The sequence below is a fragment of the Cupressus sempervirens genome, chromosome 2 (genome assembly GCF_028749045.1).
Source record: "Cupressus sempervirens isolate cs-2001-9-10 chromosome 2, ASM2874904v1, whole genome shotgun sequence".
In the NCBI taxonomy this organism is placed as follows: domain Eukaryota; kingdom Viridiplantae; phylum Streptophyta; class Pinopsida; order Cupressales; family Cupressaceae; genus Cupressus; species Cupressus sempervirens.
In genome coordinates this window covers 356,875,679-356,897,377 of record NC_143119.1, presented here as the reverse complement: position 1 = coordinate 356,897,377, position 21,699 = coordinate 356,875,679, and the positions used below count along the sequence as shown (strand labels likewise).

Genomic DNA, 21,699 nt, shown 5'->3' with positions numbered 1-21,699 from the left:
AAATGTTGGTAGTCTATTCCTTAATCATTTACTATAACCCCTTAAGAGGATAGGTTTTTGTCAATTTGGGAGAGGCAGAGTAAATCCTCACAAGCTAGGTGAATTCCAAGATGGGTAAGGGTATGTATTCTCAATGCCTTGAGGGAAAATCTTGAGATGGCTACAAATATGCAGTCCCAATGCCTTGAGTAAACCTTCTTGTAGATTGGTGTCAGTGCCCTATGACATGGAAATTCCCACTCTCCTTAAGGTTGGTATGTTTAAGAGAGGAGGATTTGTTCTTAAATGTTTAATTGTTAAATTTATTATGAATTATTCATCATTTCTTAAAATATATTCAATTTAGATGCGTAATAATGTTTGTTAAACATTGTAAATTAACAACCTCAGAGTAGGGGACATTACAAAGACCCCAATTTATAGCCATTTAGATTGGTATTTCAATCCAATGTTCCCATAGTTTGTGAGCTAAAGGATGTATCCAAGATTACACACATCACGCCTAGTCCACATCCATGTTTGGAAGGAACGTTTTCTCCTCCTTTATCCTCAGACTGTAATGCACGTTCCGCAAAATGAATTGTTTGCTCATATATTTTCTGTTCCACCTCAGTCCACAAGTCCATGTAATCGGATGATTATTTTCCATTTGTTGCAGTCAACTTTAACTTTGACATATACAGATTACATCCTTTGGTTGTCATGCCCATGTGCTCAGTTAAACATTGTCCTTCCTCTTCCTGATTTTAGCCTAAAAGGCTAAAAGCATATCTTAGACCAAAGTATGGTCACCAATAACAATTGGCACCTCAACTGATCCCCTTTCTGTCCATCTAATTCCTTATGAGGAAGCTGCCGAAGATCTACTGGTAAATTGGGAGTGTCTAAATCTTTTTTGCCAACCTTAGAATTTTCTTCCATGTTTGGTAGGTAATCTGCTTCTTGATTTGGTTCCCTATATACATGGGATATTGTATAATTTGAAACCCTTTTTAGAACCTTTGTTACACCTTTCATCAATCTGTTGATCCTCCAGTTCATAGCATTCCCTCTTTTGATTGCATTGATGACTATTCATGAGTCACTTTCAATGTCAACCGATTCAATTCTCTTTAAGTCCTTTCTCCAAAGCAGTCATTATTCATATCTATTCCAGTATATCCATGAAAGGCAACAATCACATTCCTTGTATGACCCCTGAGAATACATCCATAACTGGTCCTAGATTTTGATTAGCTACCCCGTGCACATTGAGTTTTACTCTCCCCATTATCGGTGGCTGCCATGTAGCACTACTCCTAACTTCTTTTGTGGTGATGTTAATATTAGGGGTAATAAGGCCCCACTTGATTTAAATCTTTTTGTCCCATTCACAAATATACTCTATCTTCCTTGTATATGCTTTGTTGTTCACAATCTCAGGATTGCTATTCTTTATCTTCTCAAATACTTTGTCTGGATTTGTCTCTTTACCTTCGTTAATTATTTGGTTCCTTTCTTTTGAAATCTACCACAGTAGCACAGAGGTAACTATGATCCATAGTGAGCCTCATAGGGACTGTTGGCTCTCCTCAACGGCTTAAATAACTAGACTATAAAACCTTGAGTCAGGGGTCAAACATCCATACCATGTAGCTATATTAGTCACATCAAAGATACATTTCATGTCAACCTAGGTAAATATTACTTGAAATTGGTTGGCAAGATATGTGCACTAGGGATTACCTTGTAGCCATGGTTCTACAACTGAAAAGGAAATGATACTGAGAGTAAAGTGCTTGGAAAGAAACTACTGGAAATACTCATGTAAATGGAAGAATTTAGACAATTATATTCAATTCGAGAAGATATTATAGTACACAACAATGAGTATATCATACCAATGTACACAAAGATTACATTTAAATACAAATTGTCGGAGTCATTTATTGGCGAACATTATACCAGAATTTAACATATGACTCCAAGCCAATAATATAAAATTGGTTGCTTTAAAAGCACACTGAAAGCTTAAAGCATTATATAAGGAGCAAATCTTAGACCATGACTCTCTTTTTTTGGGAAATATTTTTATCATATAGTCCAGCTTGTAACAGCTGATATCAACTTATCAACTTAGCAACTTGAGTTTGGTTATGTCAATGTACACTGAAAACTCTCATCATAAAAATGGTAAAATTAGACTATAGCAACTTTTTTGGAAAAGTTTTCTAGCATAGAATTTTGCTACTAATAATATGGTAGAATTCAAATACTTAGAAAGGCTTAAAAACACTAAAAATGCTGATCCTTTAATCTGATTTCAAGTCCTCAATTTGTTTGGTTGGCTTTTGGCTTTTGGCCATAGTTTGCTCATTTTGTGGTAGATAATTCACACTAATCGAGGGCTCATTTTTTTTGATTATATGCAGTATCTCTTGAAGCCGTAAATGTTTGTAAGGTGATAAAAGTTGATGGAGGCAACAGATCTGAGTGCAATATATTATCTTGTGCTTGGAAGGCACCGAGGATATTGAGTAGATCTCTTGCTAGTACAAGACAAAGAAGATCAAAGGGGAGAAATAATAGTCACCACTATGTTGGTTATGTAAGTATGGATCCTTAGCGCTATTGAAATCATTTTATTGGTAATGCAGTTATTTCCAAATTAATTCCAAAGGAATATCTGTTGAAACTTTATTGGATTGGATGATGTATATCTGGTATGTCAGCTACTAAGTTGTGCTTTTGTTTGGTCTTATTCAATGTGAATATGCTTTGTATCTGTTTATTCAAACCTGTCAAAATGTTATTCCAAGTGTGCATATGGTAGAATGCATAGAGAAAATACTTAGTTTGCAGCAGCAAGGAAACAATTATGTGATTTTTGCATATTCTTACAACAAATCGAATTTCAATTTAATTGTGGGCAATTTATTGATTGAGTTACGTTTGGGTGCGTCTTTTGTTTATTGCTTCATCAGATAAAACTAATACTTGAATTAATGAAAGAAATAACAGTGCATACCAAACAGGGGAGTAAAAGTATATCTTTTTTCACACATAGTTATTATATAAGTAGACCAGAGATGGTTGGGTAAATTACCTTTCCTGACTACACTAAGGCTATTTAAAGGACTCAGCACTGCCACAAGGATACTGCTGTCTATCAATTTGCTCCGATAACTATCTTAAGCTGATAACCAATTAATACGTAGTCAAATACAGCCATATTAAATTATGTTTGTTTTTTATATTATTACAACAAATTAAATTTCAATTTAATTGTTGGCAATTTATTTATTGAATCACGTTTGGGTGAGTCTATTGTTTATTGCTTCATCAGATAAAACTAAAACTTGAATTAGTGAAAGAAATAACAATGCATACCAAACAGGGGACTAAAATTGTATCTTTATTCACACATGAAGTTATTATAGTAGACCATAGATTGTTGGGTACGTTACCTTTCCTGACTACTCAAAAGCTATTTAATGGATTCAATGTTGCCATGGAATCTGCCGTCTATCAGTTAACTCCAATAACTACCTAAAATCTGATAACCAATCAATACATAGTCAAATACAGCCATATTAAAAATCATAATAAAGGCATCATATGTTGATTGACAAGGAAAACGAGCATTATGTTAGGGAAGTCTTTCCAAACTTGTAATAATTTTCAAAACTGGTTACTGTTACAATTTGTGAACCAGAATAGCATTAACAATTAACAGATAAATGAAAAACACCATAATACCAGAGATACCCTGGGAAAGCCCTCCTACCTCAAGGGAAAAACCCAGCTGCACCAAACAGTACTCTTTTATTACATAATAATAATTGATTCTCAGTACAAAGCTCACAAATTTTGGGCCTTAACGCAGAAACAGATTACACTAAGTTCTCTTTACAATATAAGTCTATCTATAACTTCAAGAACAACAGTCCTCAAGCATACTGCATACAGTATACTTTAATAGCAAGCACTGATACTACACACTATTACAGGTGATGGAAATATTGTCATTGATGTCAAAGGGATTCACTGGCAAGGATAGATTGTTAGAATAATCTACATCAAAGTAACGAGAATCAGAATCGGATCGGAATTGGCAAGGCCGAATCGAATTGTGAATCGGCCATGAATCACCCATGAATTGGCGATGAATCGGCAAATTTGAAAAAACCTTTTAAATTTAGAGATTTTAACAATTTAAAACTTATTTCATGCACCCTTTATTGAATATAACTTAAACACATTATAACATTATCAAATAGAAGTTAAAACTTACATACATAAACATGGAAGTTTGGAACATAAAATCCATCAGATACGTAACTATGTTGTGTAAAATGTAAATTATAGGCTAGCTGAAGTAAATAGAAATCAAATGATCATAATGATTCAAATCATAGAATATATGTAAGATGAAGATTCATAAGACATCAAATCATAAATGTATGTAAGAATCTAAGATGAAGATCCATGAAAGTTTGAAACGTATGTCTATTAGTGATTTAGTATCAATATCTGTAAACAAAATATAAAAACAAGGCTCCAGCTCAAGCCTCATCATCATCCTCATCATCATCCTCAAGCTTGGCCGTAGCCTTAGCCTCAGCCTGTGAGTATCCAGTTTGCCTACTAGAAAGGTGTCTAAGGTAGGTCCTAGAGGACCGTCGAGCCATATCCCTCGCATGTAAGACGGGCTCATGAACAATGTTGCTAGGGCCTGTGTCTGAGCGTGCGCATGTGCGTCTACCAGTGCTTGAACGTGCTTTAGCTGCCTCCTCTGTCATGGCCATAGCCTTAGCCTCTATATCCACCTGGTCAACCCACGCATGGTCTTCCTTAGTGAAGACTGGATCCACAACCTCTGCGAGCCACTCTGATTTTGGATCAATCTCCTCCAGAATGATCGAAGAGGAGTTAGCGCCCAAAATCTGTCTGATCCTAAGACGAAGGTTGTAATGAACAAAGACAAGATCATTCAACCTCTGCACAGTCAACCTATTTCTCCTCTTCGAGTGGATGTGCTCGAACATGGACCAACTGTGTTCACATCCAGAAGCGTTGCTTGGCTGACTCAGAATGCAGATGGTGATTTTTTGAAATTTTGGGGTTGTGGCCCCAAACATTTGCCACCATCTATTTGAAATAAGGGAAAACAAAAACAATTAGTCTCATTTACAAATTACAACTCTAAAATTACATAATCAACAATTAAAATTTAAAATGCACAACTTATAAGTGTATAAGTCATAAACTTTAAGTTTAGATTCATGAACATTGAATATATTATTTAATTTTTACCTGGCTGTATTGTTGCCTGAGCATCTATGGCCATCCTGCCAGAGAAAAGTGGCCCTTCTTTATTATTGAACTTGTCGAGCTCAATGATTGCAGCTGTGCTATCCTCATCACTATTCAACCTTTGGATCACTGTATATAAGCCGGTGAGAACCTCCTTATCCACCTTGAAGTCAGGACGGAAACGAAATGCCGAATTCAAAAAGTAAGCTGCTGCATGGATGGGTTGGTGGAGCTGATTCTACCATCTTCTATCAATGATATCCCAAATAAGGGCATACTTCTCCTGCACTTCTGCATACTGGGCTCTAATGGCCTCCTTGGCCCTATTGATGCCCTCATATATGTAGCCCATAGAGGGCTTCTCCCCATTAGTAGTTCGTAGGAGAGATACAAGGGGCTCAGTGACCTACATATAAAGTAAAACAAAAATTTGAGTCAAAACTAAAATATAAAATAATATAACTTAAAGTAAAACTAAATCATTAAACAATTAAATATTAAATATTAAATACTAAATAGTAAACTGTAAAATACTAAATGTTAAATTGCAATAAATTTACCTTAAGGATTTCTCTAGTAGGTTTCCAAAAACCGTCATCATCAAATATGCAATCCGCCACATCTACCCCTGCAGTGGTTGTAGCATAGGAAGATGAAATCCACTCCTGCCCAACAAACATGCTCCTCAAATCGTCCTTTGATGTCAATAAGGACTGCAATGTGATGAAATTCGAGGCAAACCTCGTGATGCTTGGTTAAGCTAACTCCTTGCCTCCGGTGTACTTCCTCATTGTGCTAAGGACAAATGAATGATTATAAATAAACTTGCATATATTTTTTGCCCTTTCGACTCATGACTTGACCCACTCAAGCTTGCCAATTTCCTCCAACATGAGGTCAATGCAGTGTGCCGCACAAGGAGACCAAAATATGATGGGGTGCCTCTCCATCAAAAGTTTACCTACAACAATTTTAAGTTAATTAGAAATTCAAATTTCAAACATGTTAGAACTTAGGAAACTTAGAATTAGAAAGAGTTCAAAATTCAAATAAATTTATTTTCAAAACTTGAAAAGTTAAAAGTTTACCTGCAGCAATATAATTTGCTGCATTATCCATCACCACTTCCACCACATGTTGTTTCCCCACCTTTGCTATGACTTTCTCAATAACTTCACATAAGTATGTGGCAGATTTTACATGAGCAAAAGCATCAATGGATTTGAGAAACATGGTATATTTTACAAAATAACGAATCATAATGGATCATCAACAAATTAGCAATCGACAAATCAAAATTTGAAATAGTCAATCACGATTCACAATTATGTATGTAAGAAAGTAGAATGATCAATCACCTCCACAGGATACAAGAAAATTGAAGAGTGTTCTATTCCTCCTATCTGTCCAACCATTAGTCATGATGGTGCAATCTTTTTCGATCCACTCTTTTTGGTTCTCCTTAAACTCAACCCTCATATCCTCTACCATATCATCCAAGAGGTATCCATTCAACTCAGCCTCAGTTGGGGCTTTAAACCCTAGACCACAAATAGCAATTGCATCTATCATATTTTGCCAATAAGGAGCTTGTCACAAATAGATAATGATTAGAAATTTACAAAGACTCAAATCATTATGTAAGCTTGTAAAGCAAATCTATGATTAGTCAATGAATCATAATGATAAAACAAGTAGATATAATTAAAGTTTTACTTTTACTTTTAAGTTTAACCTTAAAGAAAACAAAGAAAAAAGAATCAATTATTTGGCTGCAATAAATGGAATGTTGCAAAAAAACCAAAATTTGCAAATCTCTTTTCTGGCAGCATCATGAATCTCCTTGTTCAAACCCATGCCCTCAAGCGTGGGTTGGGAGCCAGGAGTAGTGCAGGGCACAAAGTAACTATCCATTTTGTTTTTCCGCACTCTAGGCCGTAATAGGTTGGAGTTGGACTCAGTCTCAGAATAAGACCAACTAGCACTAGCACTAGCACTTGCATTAGCACTGGAACTAGGACGAAAATGAGGCCTAGAAGAACCCTCTCCAACACAACCTATAGATGCGGAAGCTGATGCAGATGTAGATGCGGCTACGGGAGCATGGGAGCCAATACCCCTTAACCCTTCAAGTTGTATTTTCTTATTCAATTTGTCTTGTTCAATTTTTTCCAATGCACTAAACAAGTGTGTTTGGCCTCAGCAGTTTGTTGAGTGCAAATTGTAATATTATGTCCAAGTATAGCAGCAATGTGGTATTTCAATCTATAAATACCTTCAAAATTTATTTTTTCTTTACAAAATATACATTTTGTTTGAAATTTGGTTCTTCTAGAAAACTCTCTGTTATATTTCCAACATTCATCTTTTTTACGCATTGTGGAAAATGAAAGCAAAGGGCTGCTGCAATAAAAAAATTCATGTAAAATAATTTTTTTTGAAACTAATAAACAAAAGCTACAAAACAACAAACCCTAGTTTGCAATTTAGTAAAACTAAAAAACATTCAAGATTTGCAAATGAAAACTAAAAAAATTTAACAAAAAATGCATAATACACTAACATGCCAAAAAAAAATCAGCACTTACCTCTTGCAAATGAATTGAGGAGTGTTGATATTGACTCCTTAATACTCCCAATGCAATTTATGACCTCCTTAGATGGACTTCTGGTCTCTTTGGTGCTCTTCCTTCTTGCCGGTTGGAAACTTATGATTTTTCTTCTCTCTTCTTCTCTCTTCTTCTCTCATTTTTCCTCTCCTCTACTCATGCTTAACAATTAGAAGGCCCTTTAGGATTATAACAAAAAGGAAAGGCTAAAAAGAAAAGAAATAAAATATGTATTTTAAAAAAAAATTTCATTGCAACTTATTGGGCTGCCGCCACCGATTCATGATGAAGATTCATGCGATTTTTGGCATGAATTGCCTGAATCAGCGATTTAGACGATTCATGCCAAAAAATTGCAGACTGTGATTCATGATGCACAAAAAATCTTTTTGGTTGAATTGTATCGTGATTCACGCGATTTTATGGCGATTTTTGGAACGATGATCTACATCAATGTCAAAGGTGTGAAAGCAACAGAAGCCAAAGCTATGATATGTGAACAAGTTTCAGATTTACTGAGATTAATGTTGAAGGCATATATAAATAGAAATCTAATAAGTAATAGATGATTGACAAAGGTGAAATCTTAGAAGGTAAGGTCATAGACATTATCCTTAAACAAGCTTTGATATGTTAATAATCACAAACAGGAAATCATGAATCCATATTACAAGGAAAGTGAATCATTTGAGATGATGAGAAGTCAGCTATGTTATAAGGTAGCAATTTTAGTACAAAGATTCAAACAAATATTATGGAGGACATAAATATTATGATATGTATTTCCTGTGCTTAATTTGTTATGATTGATGCAAAGTAAAACAGCAATGGAAAGAAAAGTACTAAGGAGATGGGCCAGCAAAGTGAAGTGACTCATAATTCAGACTAGGCAACAGTTTTTCTAACCAAGAGACTTCAGATTGGCCTAAACATATGTAAAGCGACTGCTATACTGATTGAAGTGTCCAGATTAATGTATCATGTTAGTCCATAGATATATGCAATGAAAAGCATCAGAACTTTGCAGCGGGGTTTATTACAGTTTTTTTTCGTAGTCAACGACATATAGATTTATGCGAATACTGATTGTGACCATTTTGACGGCATATGAAAACAGTGGTGCGTGCAATCCCATGCAGAAGTGTTTTCACTTTTAATGTTAGAAGAAAATGAATGATTGCGTAATACGATAAAAATCAAGTGCAGCGATGGTAAACTAGAATTCACTAATACACACTCAAACTGATATGCAGAGAGAGATATTATCACAGGAGACAAAAACTATCTAACAAAAATTGCAAAGGAATTACCCGATAGAGGTGGTGTTGTTGTTTTGGTTGAAAGCATGGAAAAATAACAGAATGAAAGGTGTCACGGGCTTTCAGCCATATTTGTCTGATTCGCCAGAATTAATGAAGGCAGCGAATGAGGCATATCCTCAAGTCTTGGTTGCATGTCCTAGTCAACGACAGAAATACTAAGGAAAGAAGCAATGAATGCCAGAGAACATCATTTCAGTAAATAAAAAAGGGGGTATATGTATCAACGGCACCACGTATTTGTTTTATGGCAGGAGAAGAGACCATATCAATATCGAATGAAATGAATGCAAACAAGAAATGACTATCGATGACTCATCAGCCATGTCATTATAAGCAGCCCGATGAAGACAAAACCGGATAAAATACACATAAGCGAATGAGACGCATAATTGATACTAACTATTGAATAAAGGGAATTGAATAAGATCATCGGCCCTTCTAATTCATCAGTTGGAGTTTATGGTATGCGTAACTAGAGACAGCGGTGATGATGGGGTTCAAAAAAAGAATATGAAGATTGTTGGAGGCCCAATAAAGGAAGACAAGACAAAAAGAATATGGCAATAATAGAAGACAGAATATTGTTTCTGTTTGTTTCAGTGTTGTGTGGCAAAAGATTTATATACAAACAGTGGCATATCATGGTTGAATTAACGGCGTATCTTTGTATAGTCGGAATTCTTCAGCAGTTAAAATAAATAGAATAGAGAGATACAGATTGCAAGGATCTGTCGGGAGTGGTCATCAATTAAAAGACAAGGAGCGCAATTACTTCTAATTGATTATAAAACTAGATATGCATTAAAATATTAATAATCATAAAAAATCTGAATAGGTGCGGTTATGACTATAATTATTTTTGAAGGGCTGTGTTCTCATTTTTAAACAGTCACATTGGTTTATTTTTTTGCAATATAAAAGAGGAGTCACTCATTTGAGAAGAGGAAATAAAAGATGAAGAGAGACAATGAGAAGAAATAGAAGAGGGGCTAGTAGAAGATAATAAAATATATAATCAGAACTATTGATCTGATGCATATAGTATTATGAAGTTGTTGGTAAATACTTGCTTGTTATTAAGAAAGACCGAAGGGTCTGAATATACAAAAGAATGAAATGATGTTTCCTTAGGACACAATCGTAAAGAGTAAAAACTTTATATTCTAGCTAAAAGGAAACTAACAGTTATCTACAGACTAACTAAATATTAGAAACATTCTAATATTTACAATAGATTACAAATAGATAACCATTAACTAATAATAGAACATGATCTATTATTGTAATACCCTCCCTTAATGGTTAATCTATCCACAACACCAATATGTCTTCTGAATTTGACAAACTTATCAAGACCAAGAGGCTTGGTGAAAATGTTTGCAGTTTGATCCGTGGTAGGAACATACTGCAAGTCTATTGTCCCTCTTCAACCAGCTATTGTATGTAGTGATAGTGAACATCCACATGCTTGGTTATTTCATGGAAGATTGGATTGCGTGCTAAGTTAATGCCTTCATTATCAACAAACAAAGTAGTCGGTCTTGTTGGTGGCATCTGTATATCCCTAAGCATCCGACAAAGCCAAACAGCTTCACATCCTGCTTTAAGAGTCCCTCTGTATTCAACCTCTCTAGAGGAGAGAGAAACTACCTGTTGCTTCTTACTTGTTCATGTGATGACACTTGATCCTAAAATGAACACATATCTTGAAGTTGACTTTTTATTGTCAACAAAGCCTGCCCAATCTGAATATGTGAACCCACCGAGTCTAGGATTAGAACTTCAAGAGTAAAGAAGTCCATAATCTGAAGTTCCCTTCACATAACGAAGCACACGCTTTGCTCCCATCCAATGATCAGCCTTGGGAGCTATCATAAAGCGTGAGATATAGCTAATTGCGAAGCTAATATTAGGGCTAGAAGTAGAGAGGTAGATGAGGCTGCCTACTAGTTACCTGTATGTAGTGTCATCAACGGGAGGAGAATTAGACTTGGTTGATAACTTGAGGCCTTTCTCAATGGGTGTAGATGCAAGCGTGTAATCTTGCATATGAAATTTGTCTAACAGAGCTCTGGCATATTTGGACTGAGAGATGAATATCAAAGAAACGTGAATCGGAATCGGATCGGAATCGGCAAGGCCGAATCGAATCGTGAATCGGCAATGAATCGGCAAATTTGAAAAAACCCTTTAAATTTAAAGATTTTAACAATTTAAAACTTATTTCATGCACCCTTTATTGAATATAACTTAAGCACACTATAACATCATCAAATAGAAGTTAAAACTTAACATAAATAAACATGGAACATAAAATCCATCACATACGTAACTATGTTATCTAAAATGTAAATTGTAGGCTAGCTGAAGTAAATAGAAATCAAATGATCATAATGATTTAAATCATAGAATGTATGTAAGATGATCCATAAGACATCAAATCATAAATTTATGTAAGAATCTAAGATGAAGATCCATGAAAGTTTGAAACATATGTCTATCAATGATTCAGTATCAATATCTGTAAACAAAATATAAAAACAAGGCTCCAGCTCAAGCCTCAAGCTCATAGTCATCATCATCCTCAACATCATCCTCAAGCTCGGCTACAGCCTCAGCCTCAGCCTCTGAGTATCCAGTCTGCCTAGTAGCAAGGCGTCTAATGTAGGTCCTAGAGGACTGTCGAGCCATATCTCCCGCATATAAGATGGGCTCACGAATGTCGCTAGGGCCTGTGTTTGTGCGTGCACGTGTGCGTCTACCAATGCCTGAAGAACGTGCTCTAGCTGCCTCAGCCTCTATATCCACCTGGTCAATCCACGCACGGTCTTCCTCAGTGAAGACTGAATCTACAACCTCTGTGAGCCACTCTGATTCTGGATCAATCTCCTCCAGAATGATTGGAGAGGAGTCAGTGCCCAAAATCTGTCTGATCCTAAGACGGAGGTTGTAATGAACGAAGACAAGATCATTCAACCTCTGCACTGTCAACCTGTTTCTCCTCTTCGAGTGGATGTGCTCGAACATGGACCAACTGTGCTCACATCCAGAAGCGCTGCTTGGCTGACTCAGAATACGAATGGCAATTTTTTGAAGTTTTGGGGTTGTGGCCCCAAACATTTGCCACCATCTATCTGAAATAAGGGAAAATAAAAATAATTAGTCTCATTTACAAATTACAAATTACAAGTTAACTCTAAAATTACATAATCAACTTTAAGTTTAGAATCTAGATTCATGAACATTGAATATATTATTTAATTTTTACCTGGCTGTATTGTTTCCTGAGCATCTATGGCTACCCTGCTAGAGAAAAGTGGCCCTTCTTTATTATTGAACTTATCAAGCTCAATAATTGCAGCACTGCTATCCTCATCAGTACTCAACCTCTGGATCACTGTATATAATCTGGTGAGAACCTCCTCATCCGCCTTGAAGTCAGGACGGAAACAAAATGCCGAATTCAAAAAGTAAGCTGCTGCATGGATGGGTCTGTGGAGCTGATTCTGCCATCTCCTATCAATGATGTCCCAAATAGGGGCATACTTCTCCTGCACTCCTGCATACTGAGCTCTAATGGCCTCCTTGGCCCTATCCATGCCCTCATATATGTAGCCCATAGAGGGCTTCTCCCCATCAGTAGTTTGTAGGAGAGATACAAGAGGCTCAGTGGCCTACATATAAAGTAAAACAAAAATTTGAGTCAAAACTTAAACATAGAATAATTCAATAATATAACTTAAGGTAAAACTAAATCATTAAACAATTAGCATAGTAAACTGTAAAATATTAAATGTTAAATTGCAATAAAATTACCTTAAGGATTTCTCTAGCAGGTTTCCAAAAGCCATCATCATCAAATATGCAATCCACCACGTCTATCCCTGCAGTGGTCGTAGCATAGGAAGATGAAATCCACTCCCGCCCAACAAACATGCTCCTCAAATCATCCCTTGATGTCAACAAGGACTGCAAGGTGATGAAATTCGAGGCAAACCTCGTGATCCCTGGATGAGCTAACTCTTTGTCTCCTGTGTACTTCCTCATTGTGCTAAGGACAAATGAATGATTATAAATAAACTTGCATATGTTTTTTGCCCTTTCCACACATGACTTGACCCACTCAAGTTTGCCAATTTCCTCCAACATGAGGTCAAGGCAGTGTGCTGCACAAGGGGACCAAAATATGGTGGGGTGCCTCTCCATCAAAAGTTTGCCTACAACAATTTTAAGATAATTAGAAATTCAAATTTCAAACATGTTAGAACTTAGGAAACTTAGAAATTCTAAGTTAGAATTAGAAAAAGTTCAAAATTCAAATAAATTTATTTTCAAAACTTAAAAAGTTAAAAGTTTACCTGCAGCAACATAACTTGCTGCATTATCCGTCACCACTTGCACCACATGTTGTTCCCCCACCTTTGCTATAACTTCCTCAATAACCTCACATAAGTATGTGGCGTTTTTTACATGAGCAGAAGCATCAATGGATTTGAGGAACATGGTATATCCTACAAGTAACAAAACAACGAATTATAATTACTATTAGCAATCAACAAATCAAAATTTGAAATAGTCAATCACGATTCAAAATTATGTATGTAGGAAAGTAGAATGATCAATCACCTCCACAGGATACAAGAAAATTGAGGAGTGTTCTTCCCCTCCTATCTGTCCAACCATCAGTCATGATGGTGCAACCCTTTTCGATCCACTCCTTTCGGTTGTCCTCAAGCTCATGCCTCATATCCTCAACCATTTCCTCCAGGAGGTATCCACTCAACTCAGCCTCAGTTGGGGCTTTAAACCCCGGACCACAAATGGTAACTGCATCTATCATGTTCTGCCAATAAGGAGTCCTGTCACAAATAGATAATGATATTGATTAGAAATTTAGATGTCAAAAACTAAAATCATAAAACAAGTAGATATAATTAAAGTTTTACTTTTACTTTTAACTTTAACTTTGAAGATAACAAAGAAAAAAGAATCAATTACCTGGCTGCAATAAATGGAATGTTGCAAAAGTACCAGAATTTGCAAATCTCTTTTCTAGCAGCATCATGAATCTCCTTGTTCAAACCCATGCCCTCAAGCGTGGGTTGGGAGCCAGGAGTAGTGCGGGGCACAAAGTAACTATCCATTCTGCTTTTCCGCACTCTAGGCCGCAATAGGTTGGTGTTGGACTCTGTCTCATTATGAGACCGACTACCTCTAACACTCACATGAGCACTAGCACTAGGATGAAAAGGAGGCCTAGAAGAACCCTCTCCAACACAACCTACGGATGCGGAAGCTGATGCAGATGCACTTGCAGATGTAGATGCGGTTGCGGATGTGGGAGCATGGGAGCCAATACCTCTTAACCCTTCAAGTTGCATTTTCTTAGTCAACTTGTCTTGTTCAATTTTTTCTAATGCCACTAAACAAGAGCGTTTTGCCTCAGCGGTTTGTTGAGTGCAAACTGTGACATCATGGCCAGGTATGCCAACAATGTGGTATTTCAATCTATAGATACCTCCCGAATTTATTTTTTCTTTGCAAAATATACATTTTGTTTGATATTTGGTTCTCCCACGAAACTCTTCATTATATTTCCAGCATTCATCTTTTTTACCCATTGTGGATATTGGAAAATGAAAGCAAAGGGCTGCTGCAATAAAAAAATTCATGTAAAAAATCAAAGTTTGCAACTAATAAACAAAAACTACAAAACAACAAACCCTAGTTTGCAATTTAGTAAAAATAAAAAACATTCAAGATTTGCAAATGAACACTAAAAAAATTTAACAAAAAATGCATACTACACTAACATGCAAAAAAAAAATCAACACTTACCTCTTGCAAATGAGTTGAGGAGTGTTGATATTGACTCCTTAATGCTCCCAATGCAATTTATGGCCTCCCCAAATGGACTTCTGATCTCTTTGGTGCTCTTCCTTCTTGCCGGTTGGAAACCTATGGATTCTCTTTTCTCTTCTTCTCTCTCACTCTTCCTCTCTTCTACTCATACTAAGCAAATAGAAGGCTCTTTAGGGTTATAACAAAGAGGAAAGTCAACTTAGAAAGCAAATAAAACATGTGTTTTTTTTTAAAAATTGAACTTTCTATCCTTGCTGCCGCGGCCGATTTCTGGAGATTCACGATGGCGATTTTGGCGATTTTTGCCATGAATCGCCGATTTTGGCGATTCACAAGAAAAAATTGCCACCAGCGATTTCCGATTCCAAAAAAATCGGGAGCCATGAATCTTATCGCGATTTCGGCGATTTCATGGCGATTTTTGGAACTATGATGAATATACTAGAAGACTGTTGCCAAACCTCAACACCTAGGCAATAATGCATGAGCCCAAGGTCAGTCATATCAAAAGATTGACATAAATTCTATTTGATTCCCTAAATCAAAGATGCCGAACTGCCAGTGATGATCAAATCATCCACATAAATAACCAAAAGGATGATGTCACTGTCAGTAGTCTTGATGTACAAATCTCAGTATGAAGAACTCCTCTAGAGGCATTGATCACTGAGGAACTTACCAATTTTAATGTACCATGCCCGAGGGGCTTGCTTCAAGCCGTAGACAATTTTCATTAACCTGAGAACCTGATGTACTTTACCAACAACCTCGAAACCAGGAGGCTGCGTCATGTAGACCTCTTCTTGTAGGTTACCATTCAGGAAAAAACTCTTGACATCCATTTGATGGACCTTCCGGCCAAACTGTGTTGCCATGGGTAAGACTAATCTGATAGTGCTCATCTTTGCAGTAGGAGCAAAGGTCTAATAATACATGCCTTGGCATTGAGAAAAACCCTTCACAACTAAATGAGCTTTGTACTTATCCAAAGTATCATAAGATTTGTATTTGATTTTGTAAACCCATTTGCAGCCAATGGGTTTCTTCCCTAGTGGAAGATTAGAAAGGACCCAAGTGTTATTCTTCAATAGGCTCTGGTGTTCGAATGTCATGGCCTGTTCTCACTCTGGAATTCCTTTAGCCTCGAAATATGTTTGAGGTTTAAAGTTCAAACACATTGTGAATGTTAGCCATGAGAGCAAAGTTAACAAACTCTATAGGTTTGCTCTTTTTCCAAGTAGTTCTCCCATCAATGAGCTCATCATCTCGAAGATCAACAAGTGTCTTAGCCCACCACTTGGGCCAGAGAGGAGAAGGATCAACATTAGCATTAGGAGATGCTCTTTGACTAGATTCATCATCAAAAGAATTTGAATCAAACTCAAGTGAAGCATCTACAAATTTGGGTGATCTTGTAGGAGAAGTTGGAGGTGTCTGTATAGGGATCACTGGTATAATTGGAGCCGTAGGAGTTATTGGAGCCCTCACATCAAGTGGACCTAATGGAAGCCTAATTCCCAAATCATGAGCCTTCATAGACTGGTCTGTTGGATCAGGAACAAGAGAAACATGCATAAATGGTCTTTGCTGCTCATCGAAGACTACATCACGACTGTATAGGAGACGAGATGTCATAGTGTCAATCAAGCGATGGCTTTGTGAAGACTACTGTATCTAGCATGCATAAGGTTCTGACACTTGGCATCCAACTTGGTGCGTGACGAATCAGGCATCCAAACGGGAGCCAAAAACCTTCAAGTGATTGATTTTGGGCTTGCAACCTGACTAGGCCTCTTTTGGAGTTGTACCTTTGACCGCCACTATGGGTGGCCGGTTCAAAAGATAAGCTATAGTGTTGCCTACTTCTACCTAGAACTTCTTCGGAACTTGTCTATGTTCGATAATGGATCGAGCCATCTCGGTGATTGTTCTATTCTGGTGTTCAACTACACTATTCTGTTGTGGTGTGTGGTTAACTAGCGTTTGATGCCATGAGTATCAAAGAAGCTAGAGAATTCATTAGAAATTGCCCTACATTGTCTGATCTAAGAGTAATAATAGATTTCCCAAACTCTTTTTCAACTAAAGGTTTAAATTTCTGAAATATAGGAAATGCATTTGATTTCTTCTTAAGAAAATACACCTACATTTTTTCTATTGAAATCATCAACAAACAATAGAAAATACCTGGACCCAAGAACAGGAGTGGCCATAGGCCACAGATATCGGCATGAACATGTTGAAGTATCTGAGAAGCTTGCTATCAATCTCCACTAGTGAAAGATGTGCAATGTTGCTTCCCGACCTAGCATGCATCACAACTGCCAAGCTATTGGGTTTGATTTTCTAGCAAATTGAAGACAAGCTCTTCCCAAGCAAGCTAGAGAGATAATGCACATTTAAGTGCCCATAATGTTGATGCCAAAGTGTGCGAACAAAAAGCCGCCGAGCAACCATAGCTTAGTACTGAGAGTCACTAGAATCAGTAAGTCGGAAAGGATCATTATCTTTAAGACCTACTGCAACAATTGACTGAGTCACTTGATCAGTGATGGTACACTGATGTGAACTGAAGGTGACATCTAACTATGGAGAATGTCACAGTAACTGATTGATTAACAATAGATTTATTTCCATCATTGGATCGTAGTACACATCAAGGAAAATGAGATTCCTCCCAGTAGACTGAATTCAAATGTTTCCTTTATTGACAATGGTTACTCTTCCCTGCCACCAAAAATAACAGAATCTAAATGAAGCTAGTAGTTAGTGAACCTGTCTTTGCAGTGGGTGAAATGACGAGAGGCACCTGAATCAATGTACTAAGTAGACGACTTCACATGATATGTAGGTCTTTTAGCGATGAAGGCATAAAAGACAGATTCCGTCTACGTAGTGTGCTCTGCACTATTCACTTTGGGTTGCGAATTTGATTGTTTAGATTGGGCGGCTAAGCATTTTTGACATTCAAGCTTCATGTGACCAAACTTGTGACAATAGTTGCGTTGAATGTTTTTCATCCGAGAGCCTTCTGAAGCTAGAGCAGAGTACTTCTGTTGAGACTTCTCTTTATCCTTCTGAAAGGATTTAGCAACAAAGGCTTGCTCTGTAGAGGTGGAGTTGGAACTGCTACCGAATTGCTATTTCCACTAATCTTGCTGAAGCAAAAGTGTGCAAAGATCGGTGAATATTAGATAAACACCAGAAGACGTGATGTTGAGAGTTTTGATAAGAATGCTCATAGGACTTGGGTAAACTTCGGAGAGTGATAACCACAATGTTCTCTTCTTCCATCTTTTGACCAATGGCAAGCAATTGATCAAGGATTTCCTAAATTCTATTCAGCTGAGATTGGAGTGATGTTCGCTCATCCTTGATAATAGAAAAGAAGAGTGTTCTTCAAGAAGAAAGCTCTTCTTTTGTTAGAAGTTTCATGAAAATTTTTGAGATGTGCCCATATCTCAACAGTTGTCTTGCTGGATGGAATCTGAGAGAGTTGATCATCAGTGATGGTTAATTTGAGAAGCATCACTGCCTCTCGATTATTCAGATCCCATGTATCTTGATCAGTACCAGGGGCAGTTGGACGCTGTGTAACACCTAGTACAATCTAATTGGTATTCCGATATTCAAAAATTTCTATTATTTGCTGCTTCCGAGTGTCATAATTCTGACCATTGAATTTTGAATTGCTCTTGGGCAGAATATTAGTCAAAGATGCCATAGCACATTTTTCAATGAAAAAGTGTGTAAATCTGTGAAGGCACATGCTTTGAGGCAAAAAATGGAAGACTCTAAAAATTTGAAGGGGTACCTAGAAGAGAGCTCGAAAAACCCAAAAAGAATATGTTGTCAGTTTCCAGATCCACTGGCTCGAAAATCAAGGCACCTAGAAAAATCTGATGACAACCTACTTGAGCTCTCAAAAAATCCACCAAGAATCTAAATCAGAAAATTTTTTTGAGCTCAAAATTTAGGGTTTCAAGCAAAACCCTACTTGGTGGCCATTGAAGGAAGATGTAGAATAAATGGAGTTTGCAGACAAAGAACAACTGATTTTTTTAATGAATGGAGGTGTTCTTGTTGAGATGACAAAGATGAAGAGTTGACACAAAAAAAAGCAGATTCTTCACCCTAAAATCATGATTTTAGCAGACGTGTGACCTCAGGAGAAAATCGTCAATGGATGCCGCTAATTGTTTGAAAAATGAGTCCTAGCAACTGTAGACACGAGGATACATATTAGTTGTGGAAACTCGCGATGACTGATGACGATTTTGAAGCTGGGAATTTGCAAACCAAAAAATGCGATTTTCTAGTGAAAAAAAATCGCGAGTTGTAGAAGAAACTTTTTGGTTCCGAGCTAGAAAAACAAATGGGATTTTGCCGACATTTGTTTTAAAAAACCCTAGCCGAAACTAGGTATTTTGAAGTAGGTAAATCAGGAAAAAATTAATTTCAAAAATAAAGATTCGAAATTTCAATTAAGAAATTATTATGTTTGAAAAAAATTCAACTGTGCTCTGATCTGATACCATATTACTAAGTAATTGGTAAAATACTTGCTTGTAGTTAACAGAGACCGAGAGGTCTATATATACAAAAGAATGAAATGATGTTTCCTTAGGAAACGATCGTAAAAAATAGAAACTTTCGATTCTAGCTAAAAGAAAACTAACAGTTATCCACAAACTAATTAGATATTAGAAACATTCTATTATTTACAATAGATTAAAAATAGATAACCATTAACTAATAATAGAACCTTATCTACTATCATAATATATTGGATATACATAAGAATCAGAATTTTAGAGTGGTGTGTAGACCATAAAAATGAATATATGAAAAATATGGAGCAAAGAGATGCAAAGTATGTGAAGTGTGCAGAAAAATGTATTAAGGAAGATACATTAGAGATATTAAAGGGGTTAGAGAAGATCAATGAAGTTGGTAAAATAATAGAGTGTTTATATATTTTCAGAGTTATTAAATCTGACTTATTCATATTTATATGCATTAGTATGTGAGAATAATAAAAGAAAAGATTGCTCATTTATAGAGGAAAATATAAAGAAAAGTATTTTCAGATTTAAGTGAAGATTTGAAGCAGATATACATATTTGATTGAAGATAAGTTTTGGGAAAAAAAAAAAACCATCATCAGTTGAGTAAGCAACATTGTCAAGGTGGAATAGAAGTTTGAGCGTAGTGGGTTGGTGCTCACGAAGACAAGCAATGGGGGTTGGTTCTTCCAATAGGTCGGTGCTTGCGAAGTGTGGGAGTTGGAGCTTCTAGTGAGTTGGTGCTCATAAACTTAGGGGTTGGAGCCTCTAGTAGGTTGTAGCCTACAAAACATTGTAAAAGAACAATTTATATTAGAAAGCATTTATTTGCCATAGTTTTCTCCCGCATTGAGTTTCCATGTAAGTCTTGAGTTAATGTGTTAATGTGAATAATTGTTTGTTTTAGTACTTGAAGTTACTTGTGTGGATAAAAGTTTGAAATTGGCCAAGTTGTTATTATATCGATTCACCCCCACTCTCAGTATAATTGTGTGCTCTTCAATGAGAAGTAATTGATAAAATGCTTGCTTGTTTGTTATTAACAGTAATCAATAGATAAATATATACAAATGAATAAATGATGCTTCCTTAGGAAACAATCATAAAGAATAGAAACACTCTATTTTAGCTATTAGTTAACTAACACCTAACTAAATATTAGAAACATTCTAATATTTACAATAAATTAGAAATAGATAACCATTAAAAAAAAATAGACAATAATAGAAACTATCTATTATTGTAATATTCTCCCGCAATGGTTAATCTATCCACAACACCAAGTTGTCCTCTAAATTTGACAAACTTATTAGGACTAAGATGCTTGGTGAGAATGTCTGCAGCTTGATGGGTGTGAATGTAGGCTTGCAATCTTGCATACAAAATTCATCTAACAAAGCCCTGGCATATTTGGACTAAGAAATGAATATACTAGAAGACTACTGCCAAACCTCATTACCTAGGCAATAATGCATGAGCTCGAGATCGGTCATATCAAAAAACTGGCATCAACTATGTTTGATTCCCTGAATAAAAAATGCCAAATTGCTAGCGATCAAATCATCCACATAAATGACGAGAAGGATGATGACATTGTCAGTAGTCTTGATGTACAAATTTGAGTCTTAGGAACTCCTTTGGAAGCCTTGATCACTGAGGTACTTATCAATTTTCATGTACCATGCCTGATTCCCTGAGTCAAAAATGCCAAATTGCTAGCGATCAAATCATCCACATAAATAACGAGAAGGATGATGTCATTGTCAGTAGTTTTGATGTACAAATTTGAGTCTGAAGAACTCCCTTGGAAGCTTTGATCACTGAGGTACTTATCAATTTTCATGTACCATGCCCTAGGGGCCTGCTTCAAGCCGTAGAGAGCCGTATACTTTTCCTTGCATGTCTTATATGGAAGCTTCATGCCTTATGTATTTACAGGTACTTATGAATATGTTTTGTAGCTTACGCATATCTATGTGATGTCTTCAGCATGATTACTTCATGTGTGGGTATGCCTTATTTCTTGAATAGGGTTTGTATTATGAC

At 36.4% G+C, this 21,699-nt stretch overlaps 2 protein-coding genes across 4 annotated transcripts in view; one reads left to right on the top strand and one right to left on the bottom strand.

The window, feature by feature from the left end:
* The window catches only part of RSH1 (RELA/SPOT homolog 1), a 199,202-nt gene that overhangs the window by 19,163 nt on the left and 158,340 nt on the right, over positions 1–21,699 (top strand). For all 3 annotated transcript variants that reach the window (XM_089813727.1, XM_089813728.1, XM_089813726.1), the window contains one exon: positions 2,412–2,587. In XM_089813727.1, the coding sequence (XP_089669853.1) occupies positions 2,412–2,587 (176 nt within the window). The remainder of the gene's footprint in view (positions 1–2,411; positions 2,588–21,699) is intronic.
* LOC149572606 (uncharacterized) lies at positions 11,658–15,462 on the bottom strand. The gene is made up of 6 exons (XM_089813729.1): positions 14,225–15,462; positions 13,853–14,085; positions 13,585–13,737; positions 13,043–13,443; positions 12,495–12,900; positions 11,658–12,360 (listed from the first exon to the last, which is right to left on the bottom strand). The coding sequence occupies exons 1-6, from the start codon at positions 14,896–14,898 to the stop codon at positions 11,780–11,782; spliced, it is 2,448 nt and encodes an 815-aa protein (XP_089669855.1). The 5' UTR covers positions 14,899–15,462; the 3' UTR covers positions 11,658–11,779.